At 41.6% G+C, this 21,752-nt stretch overlaps 1 protein-coding gene across 2 annotated transcripts in view; it reads right to left on the bottom strand.

The window, feature by feature from the left end:
• Positions 1 to 15,066, bottom strand: part of PTPN2 (protein tyrosine phosphatase non-receptor type 2) — a 31,799-nt gene extending 16,733 nt beyond the window's left edge. Inside the window, exons 1-5 of one of the 2 annotated variants that reach the window (XM_048289379.1) lie at positions 14,871 to 15,066; positions 12,243 to 12,333; positions 4,683 to 4,783; positions 3,901 to 3,999; positions 2,649 to 2,786 (exon numbers count right to left, since the gene is read on the bottom strand). In XM_048289379.1, coding sequence (XP_048145336.1) covers positions 2,649 to 2,786; positions 3,901 to 3,999; positions 4,683 to 4,783; positions 12,243 to 12,333; positions 14,871 to 14,939 — 498 coding nt within the window. In that variant the 5' untranslated portion in view covers positions 14,940 to 15,066. The remainder of the gene's footprint in view (positions 1 to 2,648; positions 2,787 to 3,900; positions 4,000 to 4,682; positions 4,784 to 12,242; positions 12,334 to 14,870) is intronic. The other variant, XM_048289380.1, reaches the window with a different exon arrangement.
• Between the last annotated feature and the right edge of the window lie 6,686 nt (positions 15,067 to 21,752).

Raw genomic sequence — 21,752 nt, 5'->3', positions numbered from 1 at the left:
TCTAACAATTTTCCCACGACATCGTCACAACACTTAGCAATCCCATCCAACAAAAGGTAATTCTACAGAATTAACAAAAGGCTTTCATACACCTGACTATCACTTCTCCAAAAAGGTGGGAGACTTCGCTTCAAATAACAGCCATGCAATAGTTTCATGTATGATTACAAAATTGTTACATGAGCACAGTATCTTCCCTCTATCCTTATTTTTCCAGGGAGGCACTGGTTGATGGAAGCCTTCACGGTAAGTCTATATTAAGGGAGAGTTCTGAATCTAAGTTATTACAGTAGAAAGCAGCACTCAACTTTCAGAAGAGCTGACAATTGACACCAACAAACCCATGGAGGATACACAATGAACCATGGTGGAAAAGCAGCTTCAAATGCCTGTACTCTAAAATGCAGATTGGATCAGGTAAAAAAATAAGGAAATTCTAAAATAATCACAGCAAAACAAAGAACATTAGGAATCTTTTCAAAACTTTTGGACAGATACCAATAAACACCATTTTCTCTCCAAAGCTTTACTGGACTGTGATAGCCCCAAGAAAAAAACCAATTTTTTCCTAGAACAGATAGAAAAAAAGAAAAGCAAACCAACAAATGCCTTGATCTAATCCTAAAAAAGAACAACCCCCCAACCCCACTTGTATTTCTAAGTAATCTTTAACAAAAGCAACAACAAAACCAACCAAATATTCAAAGGTTGTTTCATTAGTAACAACATAACAAACACTTTACTCTTCATACCCATATCTTGTTTATGCCTTAAAGAGATTTGCTGCAGTAAGACAAATGTACTTGAGCTCAGAATGGCTGCATTATAAAGACAACCTTGGTTTTCTCTGTTTTCAAGGAAATACTACAATTTAAGTATTCTTGGAATTCAGAGTATATTTTGTTCATGAGTCATCCTATATTCCAGGCACTGAGTGGCTAAATGTCTTACACTCTGCCTCCACCAAAGGCCCCTCCAGAACAACTTACATAAACACAGTTAAGCTCACATTTCAAGTTACTGTGAATACTCAGTTCCCACAAGTTTTATGGTATAATTATCAAATTCTTACAAAAGGCTGCATTTAATTGACAGTGTTAGTCTAGAAACTATGCAGCTTTTTTTGCTTGAGTAACCAAGTATGTTCTGCTTCTTCTAGCTGTTTTATGTAAAAATTATTCTTTGGAGTTAATATTCATGGACCCTTACCACAGTGCTAGAGAGTTAAAATAAAAATTCATTACAGAAAGATTGGTGAGTATTTGTGAAACTGATTTATACGACATACAAGAAACTCTGTACAGTGCTGATAGACCTGCACTGCTGCTCCAAAACAAACCCAGAAATTTAAGTGTTCAATAGCTCCAACTCAAAAGTCTACTATAGTATACATTGTTCCATTCCTTGAGGCATTTCTGCCTTTTCCACTTAATGTTATGTTCAAACATACACATGTCATGAAAACTGCATCCTTTGAAAATAGGAAGTTTAGAAGGGCCAACATCAGCCAAACAATTCCATGAAGAAGCCTTTTTGGTAGTTAGGAAAACTTGCCTCAGGTTTCAAAAGGAAAAGTTGTTCTTTTTCAAGCACTAGCTTGCCAGCATTACCCGTCTTTCTTTTGCCTTTGCTGTCAATAAACAAACTACTAAACAGAAATTCTTCAGGTCAGCAGGACAATATTTCATAAAGCTCTTCTAACATGGAGAAGACCAAGGAACAACATGCCAGGTTTTATCATGTTGATCTCATGAGGGAGGTTCTGAATTAACAAATATTATCTCAAAATACCATCAATAGTTACTATAAATTCAAATATGTGGGAACAAATATATCAACAGTTGTATAAAACAACATGCAGAACATCATCTTCAAGCTTTCCTTTCCCAAATTCTCTGACAAAAACAACCTTGAAAACTTGCCATACTAGCACTTTCAATTAATATAAGGCAAGATTTATAGGGAGAGAGAATATCTTACAAGACATCGCTGGGACAGACAAGCTCTTCAATCCTGTCTTCCGCTCTGAAACAAAAGCAGCAAATTCCAACCCAAGCTCAGGCCAGGAACAATTTTTTTGAGCTTAACTTGGTTAAATTGTGAAAATGCTTTATTTTTTAAGAGAAAAGGATGGTTGGTCCTGTGGAGCAAAAGGGGAGGTAAGCAAGAGGAGATAAAGTTACCTATCTAGAGGTGGTAATCACCCCTCCCCCCAAAAACAAGACATCTGGACTAAATTACACAGAAAACTCAAGTTCCACTAAAAAAAATCAGTAATTACTCAGTCGGGTTTCTGATATTCAAATGAAATCAGAATTTTCCACTCCTGTGCTCCTCCCTTTAGTTAATTGTTAACAGCTCCTCTTAGAATCACCACTACCATCATTTAGAATTCGGCACGTTAAGCTACTGCCAAATGGAAAATACAAGTATACAAATGCCAAAGATGTTATCTCTCCTCATGTATAGAGTGAGGTCTAACTCACTCGCTTATTTCCACACAAACATCTTCAACATTCTCAGAAGCAAAGTGCATTAAAATTTCCAGTGTAAAAGCACAATCAAACCTGAAGTGACATGATGCTAAGTGGTTCTCATGATACACTTAAGGCCACGAATAGGAGCTGTACAGACTGAGAAAAGCTTACGTTGATATTTTCTAACTGCAGTAGATGTACTGTGTAATAGGATTTGACGTCTTCAGACACTAGCCTCACACGGAAACCTGTTTCACTGAACATCATAACTTCCTCTTCTTTTGTTGGCCAGTATTGTGCACACTTCACCTAATGGATTTTTTTTAAAGAAAAAGAAGGGGAAAAAAAAAAAAAAGAAAACCTTGTTAAATATTCTAGTATCTTGGACTTTTGCATGTGCAGATTCTGAGACCCCACTATTCAATAGAGTAGACTCATGTACCTGCTCCCACTTTGAAGAATTCTCGAAGTCCATAATGTTTACAGCCAAGTTACTACAACTGTTTCAATAGCTATTAAGCATTCCAGCTTTATGTCATTCCAGCTTTATGTCATCACATGGCTAACATGTTTTGAGATACATCTTAAGCTTTCTCCCCCCTCTAGTTCTCTACAGGGAACTGAGATCTCTGCTCAGCTATTTCAGCATTTCCCCCCTTTGTTTCTGACTTGCACACCTTCACGTTTACAGAACTCATCCATCACACCCCGTTCTCCCTAGGCTTTTTTCACTAGAACTGGAAGGTTCTAGTGAAACAACACAACTAACAAACGAATGCAAAACTATTCTTTGTCTTGTATTCCTCTTGCTCTGCATTCTAACTTTCTGTAGGAAAATTTTTGCACAAGAAAACACGTGACTTTTTAACAGACCAGTCAATTTTTTTTCAGTAACTCATCTGCCCTGAATAAAAACCATAAATGTCAAATTACATACATTTATAACTAAAATCTGCAATGCTTTTAGACACAGTAGCAGAAAAACTCCACCATAACAAAAAATGTGTGTATTCTGCATGTATGCCACCAGTTTCAAAGAATCAAAAATAACTAGATCAGTTTGACAGTTCTTGGGCAGCAGTCTGCCTTCATTGTTACAGCTAACATCCCTATATAACAAATACATTACTTGTATACTTGTTTTCCCACTTTCCATTTTGTCCTAGGAACACCTTACACTGCCTCTACTCCTCACTATTTCTATCTGCACATCCTCCTTCTCAGAATGTTACTTTCACCTTTCTCAATGTACATTTGTTAGATACTATTTTCACCAAACTGAACTGTATGTCTTAGCTCCCTCACTTCACTGTTGTATTAAATACACATTATGCTGCCCACCAGGGAGAATGTTTGTTAGTCCTTCTAACGTAACAACATTGCTCAACTGTATTAAAACTGTGTGGCTTATTTTACAACTTACCGAATCTTTTTCAACAATCCTGTTCAGCATGACAACTGCTTTGGTTTGTTGTTGCCATATCATTAGCCAAAAATGACAACATGTATTAGGTAGTGGACCCTGTGTAGTAAAGAATACAAAAATGGGCATGAGAATGTATTGGCAAAGCAGTATTTGAACACAGTTAATAGTTCACTGTGGGAAACAGGAAAAGGTCTTCCTCTTAAGTTTAAACAAATTATTAATAGGATGATAGAAATGGCAGGCAAGAAAGTAGCCACACTGCACAGATCATTCCAGGACTTAAAAGGGCGGGGGTTTTTTTAAGAAAAGAAAAAACAAAAACAAACAAAAAAACCCCCAACCCAACAACAACAAAAAAAAACCACCAACCCAAACAAAACCAAACAACAAAACAGCAAGAACTCAGGGAAGGGATATTTTGGTTTAAGCATCAATACTACTGTGCTGTTAGAAGAAAAGCTACTGCAGGCATGCTCAGAAGGTACAAGATGTACTAAGGGGTAGAAGTATTGTTATAACCTATTTACAAAAGAACTGAAGAAAAGAGCAAGAAATATTTGAGAAGCTTCATATGCAGTAAATTACTCATACTTCAATATTCCCTTTAGCTTTTCTTAAAACTTAAAATAATCTGTTTGCAACTACATCACACTAGCAGTTAGTAAGAGATAGTTGTAATTCATAGAGACAAGAAACCATCCAAATACAAATTACAACCGTACAAATCCTCCTCCCTAGATTCTCAATCCCTGTAATAATCCAGTAATTGTACTACTTACCTGTGTTAAAATATAGTATCTCTGGGCTTCTTCTATGACCACTAGGCTGGCATTGATATAGTCATTCTCGGTGTTCTGGAGTTTTACACGACTGTGATCATCTAAAATTCAAAGAAAATTAAGAATTAATGATGCATCCATCTCAATGAATACTCTCTAACAGGCAAGTTTAGGTCTGACAAGCAACTAGAACTAAATTCTGCTACTACCCAAACAGCAAACTACAAATATAAGTGAAACTAATTTCTCCCATAACTTTGATAACTGTCCCATTCTCCCCTCGGCATTCCATCAGAGTAACTTCAGGCAGCTATTAATAGAAGCTGCTCAGAAAACTGGAATACCTATTTTTCTTTTAAAAACCCCAACCAAACAAAACAAACCTTCCACACATGCCAAAAAGTTCTCACAGTCATCCCTCTACAGCTGCTTGACTCCCTAATCAACAGCACCACAACTCACTTCAGGCAACACTGTCTTATCACACCAGATGACTCCACTACATGATTTCCTAAAATTCCAAGATTTTTGGTGAACTGCAGTTTCAAAGGTTGAGGGAGAATCATAAAGTTAAGCTCACACAGCTAAAAAAAAACCCAACAAAATCTAATTGCAGTAATTCAAGCCAGGCTTTGATCAATTCAATTCTCCCTGTAAGTTATTGTCTAATATTACAGAACATAAAAATACTAAAAAGGCACATGCAAAACCCAGAAATATTTTAAAAATCATCCAATTAAATGAAGCCTAATCTAACTACATGGTTTCATCTCAAAACTACACAAGCGAGACGGACCATTCCCCTTTTTATGGCAGAGGCAAGCAAAGGACTGTTTAAAATTCTAACATTAATATGAGAAAGATTATCATACTGTCAAACTAAAATACTGCATAATAAAAAGTGATTGTGGTTGTTCCTAGAACCTTTTAGTATCTGATTTATGAACCTCTAGGAGACATCTAGGTAATCAGACTTGTTCACAGTAAGTAATCCTTCAGCCGTTTATCAGTCACTGTATTAAATAAACAGCACTTTCAGTTTAAAATTTGTACACAACTACAGAAATGAGATTCAACTGACTGTAAACCTCCTGAAGCTCAACACCTAGCAGACTAAGAAGAGTAAATAAAAAATAGCAAACTAAAATGAATTTAAGAAACTTCAACATAATTCATGAAGAGATGGAAGAGATTCCATAAGGAAACTAACAGCAGAGTGAATTATGATGTAATACCAATTTTTAAAACCAAATTCACCTAGTCTAACCCACAAAACTCAATCAGGGCCCAGACTGCTGTTAAAATGTCAATCCACCCATCCTTGCACCAAAAGGCTCACTTCCTTTAGACAAACACTTTGGGAAACACACACAAAGCTGTGAGCTTTGACATTAGCAGCTACAAGTATCAAATTCAGCACAAGTACAATAGCTGAACTCACAGCCAGCCTGTACAGCACAAGGCTTATCTCAGAAATCCATAAATATAAACCTGGATAGGCAAAAAGCTGACGGCAATCAAAAAACAGTTACTGAATTAGACTCTTGTTCTACAGACTGCTTGTATGATTTAATATGAATACTTTCCATGTGTTTGGAAACCTGGGAAAAGTACATTTACTACATCTTGATCTGCCTTTACATTCTCCCTCATCTATCTGCTATTGGCAGCTGCCTAAGACGACCTTGCTCAATTCAAGTAAAGAAGTCAACAGTAAAGCAGAACTATTTTGCAGTTGCTGAAGCAGTCAAATTTGGGGTTGTTGCCCTACCTCCTTTAGCTCCTAACTTTTATATACAGTCACACACGAACAAGCAGAGAACAGAAATATGCTGAAAATTTATTTTTGATATAAAAGCATGAGAAATATACTGGGCTAGTCTGTTTTCATCAGCATTCCAGTCATAAGGCAACACCATTCTGACTTTCAGGAGTCTTAAAAGACTTATGATACCTCTGTGTGAAGAAAAAAATATTATCAAAGCCAAGACACAGCAAAATTAAGATGCATATGCATTTGAAAGTAAAATACATCTCCTTGTATTATTTTGCCACAATAGGAAAGCATTACTTTTTCCTTTCATGTATCACTTTATCTGAAATGTTTCTACTGGAAAGAAACCAAGACCTCTGTAAATATTACATGTCATTTGCCAACAGGAAAAACTTAAGATCTTGTTATAGTAAATCACACATACCGGTACCAGTGTTCTCGGAAAGGTGACGCAAGCAAGCACTGTTAACAGTTTAATACCCAGCGGCAGCTGCTGTACTGCTGCCAGGGGGCAGACAACTGCAGCCTCCAAGGAGGTTTCCTGCTTTAATCCTTACATTCTCAGCTTCATTTTTCCCCTTCTTATAAATTCTGCTTTGCAAACATGACAAAGTTCTGCAAGTTGTTTTTTTTAAAGTCCCTTTAACAGCTAATTCTGTGCACAGACAGAGCCTCCCTCTCTCTCCCCAGCTAAAACAGAGGACATCCTGCAAGTACTCTGGCATGCAGTCCACAGGACAAAGAAAGCCACTAGAATATATTGATTTCCCTTCTTTCAAGGGATGAGGTTCTTAAAGGACACAATGACCTAGAAACCTCATTCAAACCCTGGCTTGCTCTTCTGAATTAAGTGAAGCAAGCCAATTTTTGACAGTGAGTTAGCTGTAATGTACTTCCCGTACGTATATAATTTCCAGTTACAAAGTACTTAAGATTTATATGAATGATAAACCCATCTTTAAGATAAGATTTATCTTATGTGTTGCCATGCCTACAGCAGCTAAAATACAGTACTCATTTTCTGAAGTGTTAATTCCCCTATTTCAACAAACTATGCAGCCTGAAAAGGAAGTGGAAACCTTGAAAATTATTCTCATTCTGGCTCCCTGCACTGAGAAAAAACACTCCCAGAATGACCCTGTCTGAGATAAGCAAACTCAGATTACCCGTTTCCAGTGAAACCCTGTGTCACTAACAATACTTCCCATGCCTCAAATAATGCTAAGACTTCACACTGCCCATCATCGCTTCCTGCTTAACAGAAAATGACAGATCCAGTTAAAACCAAGACACAAAATGTTTGGCATTTTACATGATATAGTTCTTGCAGTTGGTTAATGAAAGGTTTTCATTTAAAAATAACTGTTTCTAGAACACTGTATAACTTCAAAATTATCTTTTATCCAGAAGATGTCTCTGGTCCCCCAAATATAGAGCTAGTAACAATAGAGGAGGGAGAAATGCTACTTAGTGGATTAAATAAAGTCATAAATAAAACATGCAGCTGCAAGTCATCCCAGTGACCCTGCCTGACCCTCTCCTGCCTACCAACAAATCCCCTCCATTTCACTAATCTAAATCTAGTCTATCTGAGCTGCTAAATTATTCAAATTGCAATACTCTGTCACTAGACTTACAGTCTCAAGTTTCAGAGGTAGCCTACGGCAAGGAAAAGGCAAAATTACTTTTCCTCACCACCGTGTCACCAGTTGTACGCAATGAATGCCATCACATCAGTCATGGCCTAGCTCATGACTGAAATGTATTCATACCAAAATATGTGTGTCACTGCCGCACAGGATGCTTACACTTGTAAGCAGGACCATGGAAAAGAAATCTTAAGATACATTTAAGTTTATATCAGCATGTGCTAAAAAGTTTCCCTCTTCCCCAACCCCAAAGAAGTATCTCCAAAAGCAGCACATTGAGTTTATTTTACAATGTTTCATGTGGTAAGATGTTTTAGAGAATCATTAGATAATGTCATAAAAATCATCAATGTCAGCTTCTAATATGGACAAGAAATGCAGCAGGGTTATTTTGGGCTGAACATCTCTCTGTTCTCAGCACATACACTCGAAACACAGGACAGAAGGAGAACATTCCTGCAACGGTAATTAATAGGCACCATGTGCAAAAGCATTCAAATCAGCTCCAACTCTGTTCCCTGTAAAGCACAATACTCTTCATGCTCCTCTCCTGTACTCTATGCCAGCTGCAAGCCTATGGTTGAAAGGTCTGACACAAAACCTACTCAAGGCCACAGGAAGAAAACATGAGAAATCTCTACCTTGCAAGATCTTCCAAAAGCAACATGATCTATCAGGGAAAAATGCTCAGATGTCTCAGGTTCTTGAGCCACACACCATATTACAGAGGAAGGCTGAAGAGAAATCTGTGTAAACCCCCATCTACCCTCCAAAAGCAAAAGGAAAAAAAAAAAAAAAAAACCCTGCCAATTTTGCCAAGGGGATTTCCTTCTTGCCTGTAAATCTGGGAACTCAGCTCTAAAGGTGTTTACAGTCAATCTGAGACACCAGACTCCTCTGATAGCAACGATAAGATTTAGAAGGAAAGTTAATTACAGAAATCTTTGGCGTTTCATTAAAATTATTAATAAAGAACAACAACCTCACAACTTACTTTCCTCTGTTAACAACGTTTTATGAGAAATGGTTTCATCTGTCCGGAAATGACTGGCTGTCAAACCAAACCTATTTCAGATTAACTTCCTGTTTCAATAGTACTATGGAGCCAAAATACTCCTCTCTCTATTCTAGACTAATACCAAACTATTAGACTTCTATTTTTTTTTCAGCTAGGCAGTAACTCTTGAGGGCTTTTACCAAACCAAACTTATATATGCTACAGCTCTTTAGCCAACAAAACCGGACACTAACAAAAATACTTAAGAAACTGGAAACACTGCGAAACTCAACTGTAATGGGCAGAAATGATTAGCCTTTCCCAGCAAACAGAAATCAATTTTTACCTAGAAATACATGTAACAGACACAAGTTTGTTTCAGTGTACTTGTCCCCAATATTGCAGGTCAAATGGGGCAAACCAACCCAAAGCATTTTTTCCTGTACTTGTAATTGACATATTTTCCGTAAAACAGAACAATCTTTGCATTTCCACCACCTCAGATTTTAAACTGGCTTGGCTGCTATCACAGTTAACAAAGCATTTTCACATTGCTTTTGGAGAAATAAAATTCTTTCTTTAAATTATGTCTTACAGTATGATGATGTAGATAGATCTTAAAAGTCCAACAGCTGGTTCTGAAGGCCTCTGACTATTAGAGAATATTAATATCACCCATTTTTCATCTAAACACTGCTAAAAGGCAGCAAAATTTGCAAAGTGAAGGACTGAGACATCAAGATTGTGTGAGACTGAGTCGTCTCGCATTTCTGCAACACCAAGTCCTTGCATACATGCACCACAATTAGATGTGTTCACCACAGTGACCAAACCATGCAGCTTTTATCCCAGCTGCTTTGAAATTTAGGTACTGCTACCTTGAAATCTTATTTATCATATACTCCCTTTCAGGTGTCTTTCTCCTCCTCTCATCATTACTGAACCAATTATGAGTCATATTTGAAAACACAAAAGTAAAATTCCAGAGGAATCAACTAGTTCAAACACAGTGTTTTGCTCTGTTCTCCTCATACAGCTTTGTTCCTAGTGCCCAGTTCTGCAAGCTATCTAGGTGGAGCAATTCAAACCATCTTTCTTTCATAAATGCTAAAAACTGACACATTCCTCATAAACTTCACCATCTTAGTTCATTCATTATGTTATAATTTATGTCAGAGTGTAACGGCTCTAGCCCTTTCCTGAGCCTGACTACTACTCCAATACTAGATTTTATCTATCTCTGCTTTTGCACTGGGCCCAGGAATTAATACAATCTTTTTTTTTTTTTCCTACTGGGTAAACGTGTTTCAGAAGCAGGCTTTGCCATGACTAAGGCAGAGGCATTTGATGCTCTTCACTACTGTAAAAGGCATGCCATGATTAAGGAAAATGCTGAGCTCCAAATAACTGCAGGAGATGAATACAAGTCACATCTGTAAGGTATTACTGGAGGCATTATTAAATGCTATTTAAATAATGCAATGTATTTTTATCTATTTTAGAAACACTGTTTTTAAACAGAAAGAAAAAAGCGCAAGTACTTCGAAAGTAAATTTTCATTCTCTTTGTATAAATTAAATCCATGTATGGGAGAAAAGTAAATGCATGGATACAGCTTCTGATTGTATAGGATGTTAGACCCAGGACTAGAACCTGCAACTTCTGGGTTCAAATCTAATTTCCTGCCTTCTCATCTTACAACCCCCATTGCAACTTAAGTATGAAGCAGAAAGTGAATAAAACATCTCCTTCAGCACTGGTAAGATGCTAATGCCATGCTGTAACAGGACAGCAAAGCTGGTTCACCCAAGTCCCTCTGCACAAACATGTGTCCCCAGAGGCCTGTCTCCATTTCCCCAGCCTACAGTGAAAGTCAGTGAGCCTTGCCTCATCGGAGGTATCTCCTCAGAGCTGGACACCTTCTCCAGCAGAATGCCATGCAGACACAGCAAGGAGGCCATGCACTGGATTCTTAAGTTCAGTTTCATCAGTGTGCAGCACAAGGGTTCAGCACCACACCAGACTGGACCTATTTGGTGCCAATTCACTGTGCCACTCGAGCATCCTGGCAGCAGTCTAAGGAGCAGCACGCAGCACCACATCTGACTGGTGTGACTCAATCCAAGACCCTTTCCATGTCATTCTGAGAAGTGCTATGCACATGCTGTTACCACAACTTTCAACTGGAAACAAGGAGCTCAGCACTTCTCCAAATCTTAGAATAGGTATTCAGATCAGGCTCTTAAACAAAAAGTCCCAATATACCAGCAACCCTTCAAAAACTCTAGATCCAGTAACAAGGTGGCTTTTAGGACCCTTTAGTATTCTGGGAAACTTCAAAAATGTTATCTGTCCCAGTTTTATTATACTGCAAAAAAATTAAAGCTGTACAATTTTTTTTCCCCTATCTGTAGCTCACATATCTTTTTGCAATAATTTTGGCTTAACAGTTTCTGAAGTAATATGCTGATGAAAAGAAGCCCACAACATCTCTGTAGCAGAGAAGCTGGTCTAAAAAAAAAAAGCTCGTTTCACACGAGACATAATATCATTATGTCAAAAAGACCATTTCACGGCAATTAGCAGAAGTACAAAGCACTCCATACCTTATTTACCACATACACAAAACCAACAAAATCTGAAGCATTTTTTAAAGCAACAGTAGAAATTGAGTGGCATTTATCCACATCACCTTGTAGATGTGCAGAATCACTCAGTCCAAAAAGAAAACACTTCTGTCAGTCAAGGCTTATTAACTTAAGCTCTATACTCATTTTTTACAATAGATGAAGCACTGCTAAACAAATAATTTCCGTCTGAGAAAAATATCTCTAAAACATTATTTTGCAGCTCACAAACATTTACCTATACACTAATACCTATGACTTGCAACCATCTCTCATTCACCATTCAGCACAATGAGTTTAACCAGCAGACTTTTGTTCCTCCTGTTACACACATTTGTGTATGTGTTACCAAAAGCCCCACATTTATCACAGGATACATGCCTACAGAAATAAACAAAATGCAAAATTTGCAATGACCATGATTTATTACCCCAAATATTTTATTGTTTAAAGTCAACAGGGTAAGAGAAGGTCTAGTAAGTTTACTGCAATGACTGCAGAAAAGATACTCACATGGACTAACATCTCTGTATCTGTTTCGATTTCTGTTTTCTGGATATTTTGCAACTCTGTGAGGAAAGTCAGTGGATTTATGTCGGATTTCCTTAAAAAGACAAAAAAAAATTGACTTATAGCCAGCAACCTGATTAAGATTACTGTTCTATACATACTACTAATTAAGTAACATTATTAATAACTAACATTTTTTAAACCGACTTTTACTGCCCCTAGTGTCATTTTCCCTCAGAAGACGTGTCTCATCCATGGCCAAACTGTTACCACTTAGATCTTCCTACATTTGGCTAAAACCACCAAACATAACACAAGTAACTGAGACATCAGGATCAAAGGGCAAAAAACCCCAAACCCCAGATATTTATTACGTTTACAGTTTACCTCAGAGTAGCACATTATCTCCCAAAGCAATAAGGACTCAGATGCAGCAGCAGTATTATGCTGGCTCCTTTACAGCGACTTGTAGCATAAAACCCCACAAAGGTAAGTGAACTAGTTAATGATTTTATGGCTACAATTAAGAGCCATAGGATTATTCTTGGTGGTTTGATGGCTCATCCCATACAGCTGTAGTTAAACATGAACCAATATGAAGAATTCTAGAGTCACAAATATCAATGTGAAATCAAAGCCTGCTTCTCCCCATGCATTAATACAAACCTTCCAGTAATCTGTGAGACATTCAGACTCACACACTGTTTTAAAGACCCTACTGTTCACATGTTCTGAATGTTCTGCTTTATTAATTTGTTGCCTGAGTGCATCTTTTCTACAACTTCACTAAGATATACAGAATTATCTTATGCAGAAAACTGAAAACAGCCTTCAATGTGTTCTACTCTGTCTTTACATCTCTGTACTGACGCTGTCTCAGCAGAAATGTTGTACAGTACAGAAATAACAATATTTTTCTTTGAATTCTCCTTCTGTTTTTAGATTATGTTGCTACATTTGATCGTTATATCCCAAAGGGCATTTAAACTTCTTATTACAACTGAGCATTCTTTGGTCTTCTCAATGTTCCCACTATCTTTGTGCTCAAACTTCCTAAATAGTCTAGTCTATTCCCAGACAATGAACACAGCCAAAATGGGCATCAGCGGAAATACAACATACAAAAGAAAGCTCCAATTTTTAGCATTGGTTGCATGACCTTTCTTTAAAATGTAGTGCCAACCTGTAAAGAACATAAATCACAGTGTAGAACAGCAACTGCCAAGAATCAATACTCCACATATTTGTATAAAAATCTCTTTCTGTTGGGTTTTTTATTTTGATACAGCAAACTAGAACTTCTCTAGTTTACATGGCTGACAAGCTTTGGGAGCTTGCACATAGAACAAATGGATTCCTTCACACCCAAGTTCCCATGAAAGGTAAATTTTGTACTATTCTTTAACAGGATGCAACATATTTTGCTTCTTAAAGCACCTGCATTGTCCGTGCACAGAAACAGGCCTATACTTTGGTAAAGAAACCCTAAAATAGCTGGAAATACTACTACAGTAATGCGGTGGGAGGGTAGGCTTGCTAAAAAGAATTAAACTTAAGGAAGTGTAATGACTAGTTCTAAAATCAGTTTTCCCACATAATATCCAGCCATCACACAGAATCACAACATGTCCTGACCTGGAAGGGACCCACAAATATCATCAAGTTCAGCTCCTGATCCAGCACAGAATAACCCGAAGAACCACACCACGTGCCTGAAAGCATTGTCCAAACCTTTCCTGAACTCTGGCAGGCTTGGTGCTAGATGGTACTTACTTGTAACACAGATATATCCAAAACTGTAACATCTGAAATACTGCAGTAGAGATAGTGCATTTGAATCACATATAAATCAAATACATTGCTAATTTAACAGAGAAAAAGTGTAATTTGAAATCAGTAAAGAAAACTTCGAGGTTTGGTTCTCTTTCCTCATTTGTGAGAGTGCTATAAAATATTGCTGGCTTAAATAACTGCTCTAGTGATACCAGCTGATACATAACGTCTGTTTTATGGAAGTGGCTGCTCTTGGAAGTTCTTAATTTCTTTAATAAAAGAAGTGCAAATACTGTATTTTATTAAGTGGCACTCGCGCAGGGCCCCCACAGCAGACGCCGAGCTGGCCAAGGCAGCGGGAACGGGCGCCGAGGAGGGAGCACGGGTGCCTGAGGAGCCGCACGAATCCGCGGGAGAAAGAAAGGGGGGGGAAACCTTGGCCAAATCCGTACTATCGGGCACAGCTTCCCACACCGCCCGCAAGCCGCGGGAGTCCCACAGCGACTGCCCCGGCTCGGACCGGGCCCCGCTCGGTTGAGCCCCGGGTGCAGCGCCGACCAAGAGCCAGCGCCGAGCCCGCGCACTCGCCCCGCCCCGCGCCTGCGCCCCGCTGCCCCTTCCCGGGGCCGCCCCGCAGGCGCATGCGCAGCGTTTGCCCACGGCTCCGCTGCGCGCACCTGAGGGCGAGAGTCGTGTTGGCCCAGCGACTTCCGCTCTCCCCGCTGCTGAGGCGGCGGTGGTGCTGCACACCGGGCATGGGCGCTGCCGGCCCGCGGGGCTCTCTCCCCCCCCCCCCCCCCCCCACTCCCTCCCTCGCTGTTGCTCCCCGGTTGGAGCCGACCACGCCGCTCGGCTCACCAGATAACGCGCCTGCCAGTCGTTCGTGGCGTCGATCTCTTGGAACTCCTGCTCGATGGCGGCGGACATGATGGCGGCGGCCGCCAGGGCGCGCGAGCCTGTCCGCAGGAGGCCGAGCGGCGAGCTCGCGCGCAGCCCCCCGCCTCACGGGAGCGGCGGGCGCGCACATACGCTCGCGACCGGGTGTCCCGCAGCCGGCGCCGGGCGCATGCGCGGCCGCTGTCCCGCCCACCGAGGGCGGCGGAGAGCACGCCTCCCCGGGAGCAGGAGGCGGGAAGCACCTGGGGTGACGTCACTGGCCTGGTGGGGGGCGGGACCGCGCCCAGGTGTCGCGGGGGCTCGGCAGGGCCGGGGGCTTCGGTCTCCAAATGGCCACGGAGCGCTTGTTTTCACAAAAATCACGGACTCAGTCCTGTTGGAAAAGATCTCCGATATCATCGAGTCCAACCTGTGGCCGAACATCACCACGTCAACTAGACCATGCCACTGAGTGCCACCTCCAGGGACAGTGACGCCATAGCCTTCCTGGGTAGTCCGTCCCAGTATCACCCTTTCTGTGAAGAATTTCTTCCTAATGTCCAACCTGAACCTTGCCTGGCACAGCTTGAGGTTATGTCCTCTCGTCCTATCGCTGGTTGCCTGAGAGAAGAGTCCGACCCCCAGCTGGCCACACCCTCCTTTCGGGCAGTTGTAGAGAGCGATAAGGTCACCCTTGAGCCGCCTCTTCTCCAGGCTAAACACCCTCAGCTCCCTCAGCCGCGTGTCCTCACAGGACGTGTGCTCCAGACCCTTCACCAGCTTCGTTGCCTTGCTCTGGAGACGCTCCGGAACAGCAACTGCCAAGTTGTTAATGTCCTTCCTGAACTGAGGGGCCCAGAACTGAACTCAATATTTGAGGTGCAGCCTCACCAAAGTGCGTGCAGGGGGACAATCACTACCCTGGTCCTGCTGACCACACTATTGTTGATACGAGCCAGGATGCCATTTGCCTTCTTGGCCACCTCCGCACTCTGCTGGCCCACGTTCAGCTGCTGTTCACCACTGGTCCTTTTCCACTGGGCCACTTTGCAGCCACTCTGGCCCCAGCCTGCAGTGCTGCATCGCTGTCCCGATGTCACGGAGCGGTCACAGACCCCGAAGAGGGCATGAGCGCTTCCAGCCGCCGGCGAGACCCAGCTCGGCTAAGCGTCGCCCCCGGCGCGCTGTGCCCCGCCGGCAGCCGCTGGTTCCGAAAAGCAGAAGTGCGGAGATACGGACGTGTCGAACAGACAAATCACGGCGGGGCTCGCTGTCCCGAAAGCAGAAACGCCTCGATTGCCTCACTGGGACAGAAAGTCCCTTAGGAGGAGGCTCGGCAGACGCCGGGCAAAGCCAAGGGTCGGGCCGGGTCAGAGAGGGCTGCGCTGCGCGGGCTGCTGCGGACAGCGCCTGAGGCCCCCGGGCAGGCGGGCGACGCCTCATGGCTCAGCACAGGTCGCTGGGTAATGCCCGGCGCCTTAAAAATGTGTAAATTAGCGCCACAAAGGGGAGCTGTGTAGCGTTAGTGCGTGTAAGTGTCTGAAGGGAGGGTGCCAAGAGGATGGATCCAGGCTCTTCTCGGTGGTACCGAGCAACAGGACAAGAGGCCACGGCAAAAAATTGATGCACAGTAAGTTCCACGTGGATATGAGGAAGAACTTCTTTATTGTGAAACAGATTGTCCAGAGAGCTTGTGGAGTTTCCCTCATTGGAGATATTCAAGAACCGTTTGGACGCAAATCTGTGCAACCAACGTGTTCTAGAATGACCCTGCTGGAGCAGGCAGACTGGATCAGATGATCCCTTCCAATCTTCCCCATTTTGTGAGAGATTACAGTGCCTCCCCGCACCCCGGTGCCAGTGCTGCCCTCGGCACCGCCGCCGCCTCCTCTCCCGCGGGTTCCTGTCCTGAGCCTTAGCTCCTGGCACACCCTTTGCGTGCCGCAGGCTCTCCCCCACCATCAACGCGGCGCGTCACGGACTGGGAGGATTCCGTGGAAACATTTGTATCTGCTCTCTCCCACGGCCGAGGGGCCTCCGCCCTGCTCTGCACCCCAGCCTCTCCCCTCGGCTTCCCTGCTCTGCCACCACCGGTCCCCGCTGCCCTGGGCCCCTCAGCGTGCCCGACCCCAGGCACGTACACACGGGCAGGGGCTGGGCGTGTCAACTGTGGTGTGACTGACAGCTGAATGACATGATGCCATCCAGAGGGATGGCATGGACCTGGACAAGCTCGAGAAGTGGGCCCATGGGAACCTCATGAGGTTTAACAAGACCCAGTGGTCAGGTCAAACTCCAGTATCAATATAGACTGGGGTCTGAACAGATGGAGAGCAGCCCTGCCAAGAAGCACTGGTGGGTGAGAGGCTGGGCATGAGTAGGCAGTGCAAACTTGCAGCCCAGAAAGCCAACCACATCCTGGGATTCTGCCCCTTTACGCTACTGGTGAGACCCCACCTGGAGTGCTGCATCCAGCTCTGGAGTCCCCAGCATAGGAAGGACATTGACCTGTTGGAGTGAGTCCAGAGGAGGGCCATCAAGTTGATCAGATGGATGGAGGACCTCTCTTATGAGGAAAGGCTGAGAGAATTGGGATTGTTCAGCCTGAAAAAAAGAAGGCTCAGGATTGACCTAATTGTGGCCTTCCAGTACCTGGAGGAAGCCTACAAGAAAAGTGGAGAGACACTTTTTACAGGGGCATGTAGTGATAGGACAAGGGTGAATGGCCTTAAACAGAGTAGATTTAAATTAGGTATTAGGAGGAAGTTCTTTGCTCAGAGGGTGATGAGACACTGGAACAGGTTGCCCAGAGAAGTTGTGGATGCCCCATCCCTGGAAGTGTTCACAGCCAGATTGGACGGAGCTTTGAGCAACCGGGTCTAGTGGAATGTATCCCTGCCCAATGCAGAGGATCTTTAAGATCCCTTCCAGATCATGATTCTATGCTCTACAGCCCCTGTGATAATGAACATCACAATGCTGGCTGTGCCATCGCTGTGGTTCCCCACATGCTGTCATGGTGCAGCCCCCCTGCCCCCTGTGGGCCTCACCTGATGTTTAAGCACAACAACAACAACAACAACAACAACTAATATTTTTGAAACAGACTTTTGATTCTGACATCCAAATACCTGCATTTCCTTTCTGCTATACTGTGCTCCAAGTCCACTGGCTCACGTGCTCCCCCAAGTCCTGGAAGAAAAGCTGGTGTCCTAGACACCATGGGACTGTGTGATGCCTCTGAAGCACAGCTGATGGGGCAGTATGGATCAATAAGTTCATAACAAGTTTTTCCAAGTAACTCAAGGAAATGTTGCACAAGATTTTCTTGAACTATGGGTTCAAGCTTTGAAATCAATATAGGGAATGGCATTCTTGGATTTTTCTGCCTGCAAGACTGAAGCACAGGTCATGTCTGTAGTTTTGCAGGTGCTCTCTAGTTAAAGAGTGTTCTATGTGTGATCAGTTATGAAACAAGAAAATAGGACAACATTTCTGAATTATGTTTATGATTTAGGAATACAGAAAAGAATCCAAGTGTCCATCCTCAAGGTAATGATTGGGTTTCATTTGAAATAGGTTTCTTTTATTTCATGTTTCAATGAATAAAATTGTTCTTTACCTCAGAAAACTTCCCTTGCACAAGCTGGGGCAAGAAAGTAAATAGATACGTAGAAACAAATAACATATATTATTAAAGAAATGAAAATAGACACCTTCCTTGCTGATTTTAGTATTTGGTAGGCTTTTTCCCTGTATATAAGCTTGCTGACTGATCTGTATTTATAGCATTTATGACATGAGAAGCTTGTGCTTGTCATTTGTGTTTGTGATATTTGGGGATATTTGGGTAATTCATACTGGGACAGCAATGTAATTGTGTTGTTAGAAAAGGGAGTTTTGTGGTAGCAGCTACGTTTAGAATCTCTAACACAGATCAGTGCCCAAAGATATCTCATGGAAAGCTAAAAATATTTATTAATTGTGATTTAGAGCTGGCTTAGAAAAGCAAAAACTTGTAAACCAGGGATTTCTGAAGAAATTGCTGTTGTCCAGTTTTGGGTTGCTTTTTTACTGCTGAAAATGCAACACCAGCTCTCTGGTTTTTAGTATCTGAGCCCAGGATAGGCCCAAGACTACATTTCTAATGGTCTGTGAAAGAGAACTGTATATACAACATAAACCAAATACACTCGTTAGAAAACTTTATTCTGTTGCCAGTAGTATACTCTCATCCTGCATTAGCTGTGCAGACAAACCCAGATGAACTACTACATAAAGTCTTAAGCCCTTGAGACTGCGTGAGACATACACAGAGTGGGATAACATAGTTGCTGGACAGTCTGGTATATTGTAGTGTTTTCTGTCTTAATATAAACATAAACAAGCAATTTTTTTTATTAAAATCTCTGATAGTTTGAGAAGCCCATTTCTGTACTGACAAAACAGTCACCCCAAAGTAGTTTGGTATCCATAGAAGTTCTGATTTCAAAATTGACTTTGGTGCCCATGAACACCAATCGAGTTAATTTTAAATGTTTTTTGTCCAGTGACCTTGGTTGAACAATTATTCTAGTACCAGTCTGGAACAGACTAAATGTTTGCTCCTCCATGTGTACTTTTTTGGGTCATTCACTGGAACTACTTAAGTACCATTTATTGGAAATGGTCTGGTTTGTGCTGCTTTTCTGAGAACCATTTTAGATATTGGGAGATGAAGAACAAATTCTTCCCTGAGGTGGTTTTATTCACAAATATACTCCACATCAATTTTTTTCTGTTGAGGAAGAGAGCTATAATGTGCTTAATCTTCCCACGATGTGAAAGGAGAACATATAATTCCTGATTTAAGCCTTATAGCCCAAGGCCTGAAAGAGAAGAGGATTCTCCCTTCCCTGATGAACTGGATAGGACTTGAAACCCAGAAGGACTGGCCATTCTTCTGGCATCTGGTAGGGAGTAGGAGAAGCTGAATGGAAAGGCCCAGTGGTGAGGATAAAGCAGGTTTCATTTATGGTGTACAGCTACAGTGCAGTCTTTGTATTTCAGAATTTTGGAAGCTGTATTCCTTGTTCAAGTGAATGCTAAAATTCCCATTACTGAAAGGGGGTGTCAGCGCAAATACCTTTCCTTAACTATATTATTGCTTTCCTTCCCCTGCCCAAAATTGTTTTGTGGTATACAATAAGAGGGGGGAAAAAACCAAAGAAAACACCCCAAAAACCCATAGCAAACCCTTCAAAATATATGTAGCAAAATGCAAATCCTTGTAGCAGCAACAAAAGCATAAGTACAAGGGCCTCAGACAGGTTTGTTTTCAGGCAAGGAAGTCTTTCACATCAGTCAGAAATCCACAACAGTGGGATCCTCATGTCCAATACCTGATAAAAAACCTCTCTGTAGTAAAGGTGATGGGATTATGGAAGAGGAGGACAATACAGCTCTGCCCAGACTATAGAATTGCCCAAACTGTTGCCTGGAGTTCTGTGTAGAAGAAATTCATGGCCAGGGATGGAAGGAAATAATAAGAGCTATTAAGGAAGTCTGTTTCATAGTCTAGAGATTTGTGCCAGGGTGTACGGCACTGGACTCCCATGGTGAAGCTGAAATAATTGTGGAGTATGAAAAGGGTAACTGGCAGAAGTGCTGTCATGAGTGAATGGACACACCAACTGGCAGAAAAGGCAGCTGGTCAGGATGTCTGGGGGATAAAACAACTTTAGGGTCTGCTGTGGCTTTGTGAAACAGCCCTTCCAGCAAACTAAGCTGGGGTGTGCAGTCAGCCACAAAGCCTAATGCCTGTGAGTCAGTGCAGGGGGAGTTGGGTATGGCTATGGGAAGAAGAAAAGAGCCAGTTGCCAAGAGAAAGACGACTCTGAGTTATTATTTTCCTCACTTGTAGAGAGGATCTTGCTTGCTGGGGATGGTTTTTGTACATAACTTGACTTTCTGTCTCTCTTTCCTTTCCACCCCTAGCTACAGTGACATTTACTGAAATCATTGTTTGCAAGTGAGAAACTCTAATTCACTGAGTGTGGCATGGTGTCATTCCATGATCCTGGTCAGAAGGTCATTTTTTGCTAGAAATGGCATCTATAGTAACTGCCTACAGCTGACATAGAGTTTTCATGTTGAAAGTTTGTTTGAAGATCATGGGTTTATTAGACTTTAAAATTGCCTCACAGACTGAATAGGGCTGTTCCATGCTTAGACTCTTTCTAATCTCACAGTTACCATTTCAAAGCATTACTTTACATGATGGCATAATGGTTAAGGAGAAGTTCTGGAAACACCTTTATGCTGGCCAGTGAGCCTTTCATTCAAGTTCTCTTACAATTTTGAAGTCATAGTATCATGATCTTGTAACTTGTCTGTAGCACAGATTCTGTACTTTAGTGGTTTCCAAGCTTGATTATATGTATCTTCATCTATATTCAAGCTTATCTTCCAAATTACAAAATTGAGGGCATTTTCTGAATTACAGCTGGAAAGATTGTGATGCACCAGACCACTGTTATTTGCTAGAAGAAGTTCTGGTAAGAAAGCACTGTTTTAGCAGAAGAAGACTTTCTCCTGAGGAGTAACAGTAAATGTTTCTATTATAAATTTGTATTCTCAGTTTTATGTTCCGTTTTTTCTTTTGGTTTCCCAGCATCAGAACAAAGCAATTATGACTATTTTCATGGGTGTAACAATATCCAAATTGCTTTTGCCTTTTTTTAGTGGCCCCAATAGTTCAAAATAAGAGTCTTCAGATTGTAATCCATGTTTGTAATTCATGCTTCTGTTAGACAACCTGAAGTGCCAATAACAGGAACGGATTTTCTTGTACTACTTGCTGTAATACTGATTTAAAATATCTTA

The sequence above is a fragment of the Corvus hawaiiensis genome, chromosome 30, assembly GCF_020740725.1.
Source record: "Corvus hawaiiensis isolate bCorHaw1 chromosome 30, bCorHaw1.pri.cur, whole genome shotgun sequence".
Classification (NCBI taxonomy): domain Eukaryota; kingdom Metazoa; phylum Chordata; class Aves; order Passeriformes; family Corvidae; genus Corvus; species Corvus hawaiiensis.
This window is presented reverse-complemented; position numbering and strand designations above follow the sequence as displayed.